This window comes from Wasmannia auropunctata, unplaced genomic scaffold (assembly GCF_000956235.1).
Source record: "Wasmannia auropunctata unplaced genomic scaffold, wasmannia.A_1.0 LD335471.1, whole genome shotgun sequence".
NCBI lineage: Eukaryota > Metazoa > Arthropoda > Insecta > Hymenoptera > Formicidae > Wasmannia > Wasmannia auropunctata.
The window spans coordinates 12,889-21,525 of NW_012027419.1; the positions used below are offsets into that span (position 1 = coordinate 12,889).

The window sequence follows — 8,637 nt, forward strand, 5'->3', positions numbered from 1 at the left end:
TTTTTTTTTGTGTGCCGGTGTAATTGATCGCGCGGAAGATATAACTGAAGCAAATAAAATAGGCGATCGATTTGAAATCGAAACATTGTTGATTCGAAATTCTCGAACTATTCGATTTCGAATCTGACAGATTCGAAAACAAACTCGAATCGAATCCACTGTGATTCGACTCGAATTCGAACTATTCGCACATCTCTATGCAAATGTCGTGAAAAATTATAATATTTAAAATAACAATATAAGAAGGCAATGGGAATCAGGTGCGGTTAATGATACGCAGTTTAAATTAAAAAAAAAAAAAAGTTTTACTCTTACATATATTTCAAACGTTTCGACTATATTCTTAGTCATCCTCAGTGAATATAGAATAGTTCGAAGTTACTCGCTTGGTCGTGTGGAAATGTGTGCCAAGCGAGTAACTTCGAACTATTTTACATTCACTGAGGATGACTAAGAATATAGCCGAAACGTTTAAAATATATGTAAAACTCTTTGTTTTTTAAATTTAAACTGTGTATCATATATTAACCACGCCTGATTCCCATTTCTTCTCTTATACTGTTATTCTTAATATCGGGAATATTATAGAAATTTATTATTATAATATTTACCTCTTGATAATTGTCCCTTTGATCCCACTGGCCCTCCGATTTATATTTACTGTCGTTATAACTACTCTCGCGAGAATAATTGTTGTCTGAGGAGTAATGCTTGCTCGGGCTCATATTCTGAGGTCTCTGTGGCCTGTTTTCTTGCCACACGTCAGAAAAATATGCATACGGGTCCTATGTAATAATAATGTGATTTAATTTAATTCTGATTTGCAATTCGCATTCGATTTATTAATTTTCTATGATGTTGTATTACGCAATTACTTACATCACTTTTATTCTGCTGGTAATTCTGTTGATACTGCGACGGGCCTTGCTGAGGCTGATTGTAGGGTCCCTGATTCTGATACGGCGGGTGAGGTTGTGAAAACTGACCGCCGTGAGGAGCTTGTGGTTGGACTTGCTGATTGGAGTCCCATGCAAGTCGAGCTAAATACATTTAAAAGAGGAGCGATTAACGATATCAATCAATTCAATTCGACGTTAATATTTCATTGAAAGAAAGCTTACCGTCGCTCGCAGGTTGAACGGTGCCTCTGAAATGAGGGTTGATTAGAATCTTGTGGCCTGGAGGCAAAGACATGTGTGACACATTGGATACCGACTGTTGCGGTATCGGTGGCATCGTATTATTAAATTGGCTATTGGGTACTTGATCGGGATGGTAACCGGCCCTCGCGTCGTACCCGCCTCGACCCTCGAACTCTCTTGGCTCTTGGAACGGCGGTGGCGGTGGCGGCAGTCTGCTCTCGAAGGGCGGTTGACTAGGCATTTGTGGTACGTTCGGCGGCAGGTTTTGCATAGGTGGCGGACCCTGGGTGGGCTGCTGGCGCGGGAATCCCTGCATAGGCGGCGGCATTGGCAGGTTTCCTCCCGGCGGTGGCAACATATTCGGATTCCCGGGCGGCAACATGTTCGGATTGCCGTGGTGCGAGCCGCCACCTCCACCGCCGCCACCACCACCGCCGCCGCCACCGCCGCCGCCACCGCCCGGATTCCCTTGCAACAAGGGCCCCTGATTACCCGGCATCGGCCGGCTCTCCTGCATGATGCCGACTGGATTTTGGAACGGCGGATGCATCGGCGAGTGATACGGCGGCTGGTGATTGGACGGGCAATTGTAGCCCGGTCCCTGCATGGGACCCCTGGGCCCGTACTCGGGCGGCCTTGAGCCCATCAGCGGTCCCGGACGCGGCGGTCCCAAAGGGCCCTGGAACTGCGGCCCAGGATTGAATTGCGGCCTACTCTCTGCGAATTGCGCCGGCGGCGGCCCTTGCATCGGACCGTTCGGGCCGAAGGGCTGTTGAAAGGGTTGCTGTGGATTAGCTTGTTGGTACATTATCTGCTGATTTTGTACGTTACTTGGTACGCCAAGGAGACACGGCGGTCTGGTTTCTATTAGCGGCGGTCTGCATGCGGGCGGCTGATTTTCAAAACCCGGCCGTGCCATACCAAACCTGCGAAAAAAAGCATTATCTTAGAACGTCTGAATGAGCGAGAAAACGCAAGCAGCGCAGATAAAAAAAAACATCGTTCTCTTTCGTTTTCCTACTTAAGGGTTTATGCCACCCTTGAGGCCTCAAAATGATACTTAAAATTGAGATTTTTTGTGGGTAAATAGATAACTTTATTTAAAAGCTATTTAGAGGATATTGTTGTACATATATAAGAAACTGAAAATTTTTTTTTTATTTTTTTATGTACAAAATGGCGGCGCACTAGCCTACTTGCAAAATCCCTTTTTTCTGTTTTTTCGAATCGATGTACAGGGATTCTAGGCATATGATTTAATTTTGAACAAAACACAAAGAATTTTCATTATCTACATATTAAAGACTACAGAAGTACGTACGGATTTTTTTAAATATTGATTTTTCTCGAAATGGCAGGTATTTTTACAAAAATTCGTATTTTTGTCAATACAAGTCTTTTGTGAAATAGCTGCCATTTTGAGAAAAGTCAATATTTTGAAAAATCCCTACGTACTTCTCTAGTCTTCAATATGTAGATAATGAAAATTCTTTGTGTTTGTTCAAGATCAAACCGTGGAATCCTGTACACCGATAGAAAAAAAAGGGATTCCGCAAGTGTAGACGCCAGTGCACCGCCATTTTGGACATAAGAAAAATAAAAAAATACTTTTTTTTCTTTTGTTTCTTATATATGTACATACATACAATAATGTCCTCTAAGCAGATTTTAAATAAAGTTTATCCATTTATCCACAAAAAATTCCCAAACTTAAGATATTTTAAAAACCTCAGGGAGGTTGCATGACCCCTTAATTATTATTCTTAATAATTAAGACAAGTAATTTCAAAGGTCATTGTTTATTATTAAAACCAAACGTTACCTCGGATTGAAGTTTCCAGAATTTTGTATGTTGAATCTTCCTCCCCTGCTTCCTCTTGTTCCGCGACCCCGTCCTCTTCCTCTGAACGGCATTCTGGATGGCTCCGACGTGAGAACGTTCTCTAAGGTATCCGGAATATCATTGTTCATCTTTGGAGAAATCATCGTGCGTTCATTTTGAAATCTGTTCCGCCTCTCCTTCGCCTCCTCGCAATCGTCGTCTTCCATCCCTTGCCCGTTGCCGACGTACATGCTCCTATGCACGTTCTTCTGCAACTTCTCGCGCAGATCGCCCATGCCGATGTTGTTGACATTAACGCTGTTCGATTCTGAACTCCTGCCGAGCTGAGGCAGTGCCTCGCGCTCGCTTGCGTACTCGGCATTCTCGTCCTGCTCGTAATACGACGTCTGCGCCTCCGGATGTTCCCCGTCTTTATAGAAATCGTTATCGCTACGTTTATCAGTACTGCCTCTACTAAACTCTATATTTTCGTCTTCGGCGTCTAAGTCGTCGAGCGCGTCCGTGACTCCTAAGTCCAGTACATCATCTGTTTCCTCTTCTCCCTTATAGCTATTCTGCTGCTCGGGGGGAATCAAATTGCCAGATATTTGTAATGAAATACGAAATTCTTATCGATATAATGTAGTTATATAAATCTATATATATATATATAAATATATATATCATTATAGCATATCTAAAGTTGTGCGTATGTGGAATAGCTTCCGTTCTCCTTTGAAACATAAACATGTATCGGCATAAATATATATATACATTCGCATGATTCCCGTAACGTGTCTTGTGTTATAATCCCCATCGGCACATGTGTGAAATGTAATTTTCAAATTTCTATCTTTTTAAAAGATTTTCTCTTTTGCCTACAACTACACTCATTAACATACTCAGGAGAGGCATGCCCTTATCTCTAACGGTAATGAAACGGTAAGTCTCATAGAGGAGCGTAACCGATGATTGGCGGCGAGTCCGAGTACGCAGTACGAGTAGCGAAAAATATAACGTGATACGAATGTATGCGGTGTGATGTACTATCGGTAAAAGAAAAACGCGACGATAAATAGTATCGTATAATAATCGAATGTGATGTGTGATCTTTACGTAACAGAATTTTGCTTGTGCTCCTTGTGGAACAAGAACTTGTCTATATCAGCGCAATATAATATAATTCAGCTTAATTCAATATACGTACATGTGCAGCTAGAATTTACTACAGAATTTAAGTTCAATTTGGAAAGTTCACTCTTTCTGAATTTCGAGCATATACGAGTTTCATTAAGTACGTTCGTTTAAAAAAAAAAACGAATTTTTATAAAACTTTAATGTAATATGTCACATAAGCTATAATCGGATATAAGTTATTTTCATTATATTCAATAAAATTTAAGTTAATATATGTTAATTATAACATATATACATACATATATATATATATATATATATATATATATATATGAAATATACGTCGTATATTTTTGATTATTACGTGAAAAAGTTCAGAACATAATATCAGAATCTTATATCTTATTGCATCGATATAACAAAATTATTTCTCGTAGCATCTCTCTTTATCGGATAAGATGAGATACTTAATGCTAAGAATAATCGCGGTACAATTTCGCATTAAAATTGCGGATGGTAACTTTACACAACCACTACGTTGTGGAGATCGCGAAGACAAAATCGATAAGATTAAAATATTGGAATGGCTTAATGTAAAAAATTTATGCCATTATAAAGATTTTTTACATATATATAATGTATGTATTTATTTAGATACAAGTCAATTTTTCTTGTCAATTTTTAGAATTTATAAAATAAAATAAATATTTATTCTCAAAAGAAGGAATTTCTTATGATAAAATATTGACGCTCTCGATAAACTAAAAAAATAAATAACATTTTGCCTTTTATATACAATTATATATTTTATATCCCTTACTTCACATTAAACCATTCAAAGTAACGAACTCTTTTAAGGAGCAAAGCGAAATATATAATCACAGAAATTTACAATTATAGCAATTGGCACGGTATTAAATTGTCTATCATAAATCAACTGTCATTTGAATGGAATTACGAACATTGTAGACTTTTTCAATTATCACTGATACCACGCTTGACATTCTTAATTTACAAAAGTTACAATCGCACAACAGGTAAAATAAATACATATAGCATTGATATTATTAGATCTTAAATATCTTTTAACACAAAAATATTTTAATATGTCTAAAAATATATACAAATTTGCACTATATATGTATGTTGCATTATTTATCAGAAATATTTTAAAACAAATATAAGTATCTCAAGTTAATACATATGTATAAATAACAATGCTCAAAATATAGTAACTTTCGTAATTTTTTGATATGTAACAAAAATTAATGTTATTTATCTCTATTTTATAATATCTAATATTGGAAACGCTTTATCAGCAGCTATTTGTATTTTTCTACCTGTATAATTTTATATAGTTGTCCATTGACACAAATCACATGCTTACACCAAGCATACACATTTTCGATTATTGCAGTGATTTTCACAATTTTCACAAGCATTTATGTATTCGGATGGAAAAGATGATCCGTATTGAACGTAATGAAACACAGTTTTAGTTTAAGTATAAATTTCCGCGTCACATATCCACGTATAGAATATGTTATTTCCGTATAAACGTCCGATATACGTCTATTTATAATTACTGAAAAAAATATCCAGCGACAGATATTATACGGCACACGTGAATACATCTACATTAACAGTTATATATCACGCATGTTTGAAGTTTCAGATTCATCGTATGCAATATATAGGAAGATACATGAAAGAGAATCAAGTTCTTTTTTTCCCTACAATCAAAACGGTTTCCTCAATGTAATTGGCATTGCACCTCTGCATTGCGGTCCCAATTCTATTAACTCATGCACAAAACGCAGTAAAAATGTTTACAGGTAATGATAATTGTACATAAAGTATACATATATAAATTATAAACATATCGATGTCATAAATATTATATAAAATCAAACAGTTTAAGGCTTCGTGATCGACGCCAACGTCTAACTTCGTGTACTGGAATCTCTTATAAGGAACATCAAAAGATAATTTATGGTTGCTGCTTTACTTTAACCCTCTATAACGCTATGTAACTTTGAAGTCGTATATTTATATTTTTTAAAGTCATATTTTTTTTTTTTTTTTTCACCATAACTTTTCACTTTCAGGCGCATTATTTTACCGTTGTCTCATTCTTTGTCGCTATATCGTTATAAATCTACAATAATCTAGAATAATATCGTTTTACATCTAAAAGTCTGTTTACAGTGGTTTTTTTTAACGAAAAAATGAAATAGCTCATTGTCCAATCTTGTTCGATAAGAGAAGACATTGCAAAATACAGGGCTGCGTAAGTTTTTAAAGTAAAATGGTCAAAATGCAATATACATCTCCATTTAACATTTAATTTGAAATGCGAACTGTTTTACGGACTTGCATAGGTACTCAGTAAAATTGTTATACATATCGCACCTTTGTTCAAAAGCAACGCAACTAAAAAAACCATGGATTTCCGAATTATTACCATAAATTAAACATTATCCTATCAGTTTCTCGTACTCCTATTATCGAAAGTAAATTAACTTCAAGGAATGTATTCCACTTAGCGCTCAGAGTGCTTGTATCATTTGTCATTGTTATATAATGAAAACTAATGTTAATCTCTATTTTATAATATCTAATAGTAAAAACTTTATAATTAGCAGCTATCTGTATTTTTCTATCTGTATAATTTTATATAGCTGTCCATTGGCACAAAACACATGCTTACACCAAGCATACATTTTCAATTATTGCAGTGATTTTCACAATGATTTTATCAAATGTTTAACACTTGAACAACAAAAATGTAATGATTCTAAGAAAATTGCGAGCGTCAAGTAAAATGCAACCATAAATCCGTCCATAAATCCTGTGTTAGAAAGACATCAAAATCATCACAACTCAAAGTTTTTTAAAAGAGTGAAACAAAAATGATCAAAAATTACATTTTATATCTTCTTCGATTAGTCAATAATTTTCTGTTAAGTTAAAAAATTTTTCGCCTTTTATAAGCAACTTAATTTTTTCAGTTGCATCACTCTTGAAGCAAGGGTGTGATACGCAAGCATTGCACTCCACCGCGACTTCAAAGTCATAAAAAAAATCACATTTTTTATAATAAAATATTAAAAAATTGAAAATTAATCAACTCATGTCTCAAAATCTATATATCATCAATATATGAATATATATTCGTTAGTTACGTAATTTTTTCTTAAATACACAAAAAAATTGATTATAGAGGGTTAACATTATTCGATTATTGGCAGCGAATAACAATAGTCATAGAAACTACCTTCGACATAAGTTAGCTTAACGAAAGCGGATAAAATCTAGAAATGAGATAATTTCCAAATTAAGGTATCCATCGTATAAAAGGAAACGTAATTGAAAGAGGCGAAGTTATCGGACAGGAGGTAAGGTTTTTTTTTTCATCCGACTGAGGAACAACGGGCGAACGGTATACTTACCCTTTCTAGCTCATAGTCATCTGCTAGGAGAGCTTCCTCCTCGTCGTTACCCAGATCGTACTCCTCATCCCCGAAATCCCCTTCGTCCAGCAAGGTATCGTCACTGAAAGAATCAAGTCGTTCGAGAAAAGCCCTCTTTCACTCGCGCGATCGCGAGAGCGTTTTCACGGGGAAAGGAAAATATCGAATCCCCTGGTCACTCCAAAGTGACAACAACCTACGTCATTGTTGGAAGCGTTCTAACGCGATTCTAACCTGCTCACTTCGAACGGGAATTCGCGGATCGCCGCGAGTCGCAGCGACTGCTTCCTAGTTACGGTTTCAATGGCAAGTTACACGAGTGAGATTCTGAAATGCGGAACAAGAAACGGAAAACACTTACTGCTCTGACATCGTAAGTTACAGCCTCTCGTCAAGACAGAACGGAGTCGTCGCCCGTCGGAGTCAAGGGGTTCGAACCGAGACGTAGCAAGGCAGAGTGCAGACCGAAGCGCGATTAGCGCGAGCCGCGAGGTAGAAAGGAATACGTAAAAAAAAATGGCCGCACAAAGCATCGAACGAAACGGCCATCTTCAATTTACGTCTGATTAATAGGTTTCGCATTGGACCAAATATGGTGGAACGAACCGCCATATTTTGAAATACATGATGAACTTGAGCACCGATGAGATATTATTAAAGACCGACATCCTTACGGGAGTTAGCGTGGCTAGTTTAGTAATTGCTAAAATTTAAGCAATTAGTCAATAATTATAGTCAATAATTATGTAATATTATTTTAATGATTTATTGTTAAATCAATGTTTTTTGACATGTACATACATACATTGTAATTCATTTGTATTATAACTTGCTATAATAGTTAATTTTATTTAAAACTGCATTTTTATAGTTACCATACGAGTTTGATTATCCAGAGAGATGATAAAACAATTGGAAAAAAATGTAATTTTGCGGCAATATATTTGATATTATAGCATTATACATATTCATACTTATTTATAAAGCATTTATACATATAATAAAAATCATGATCTTAATAATGTATTATTTAAATAAATCCCAAATTTATGTCAAAAGTCGA

The 8,637-nt window shown here is 36.1% G+C and overlaps 1 protein-coding gene across 1 annotated transcript in view; it reads right to left on the reverse strand.

Moving 5' to 3' along the window:
* Nucleotides 1-8,049, reverse strand: part of LOC105456955 (RNA-binding protein 33-like) — a 15,213-nt gene extending 7,164 nt beyond the window's left edge. Inside the window, exons 1-7 of the mRNA XM_011701347.1 lie at nt 7,936-8,049; nt 7,554-7,656; nt 2,965-3,542; nt 1,602-2,068; nt 1,122-1,553; nt 880-1,040; nt 612-785 (exon numbers count right to left, since the gene is read on the reverse strand). Of these exons, the coding sequence (XP_011699649.1) occupies nt 612-785; nt 880-1,040; nt 1,122-1,553; nt 1,602-2,068; nt 2,965-3,542; nt 7,554-7,656; nt 7,936-7,946 (1,926 nt within the window). The 5' untranslated portion in view covers nt 7,947-8,049. The remainder of the gene's footprint in view (nt 1-611; nt 786-879; nt 1,041-1,121; nt 1,554-1,601; nt 2,069-2,964; nt 3,543-7,553; nt 7,657-7,935) is intronic.
* Between the last annotated feature and the right edge of the window lie 588 nt (nt 8,050-8,637).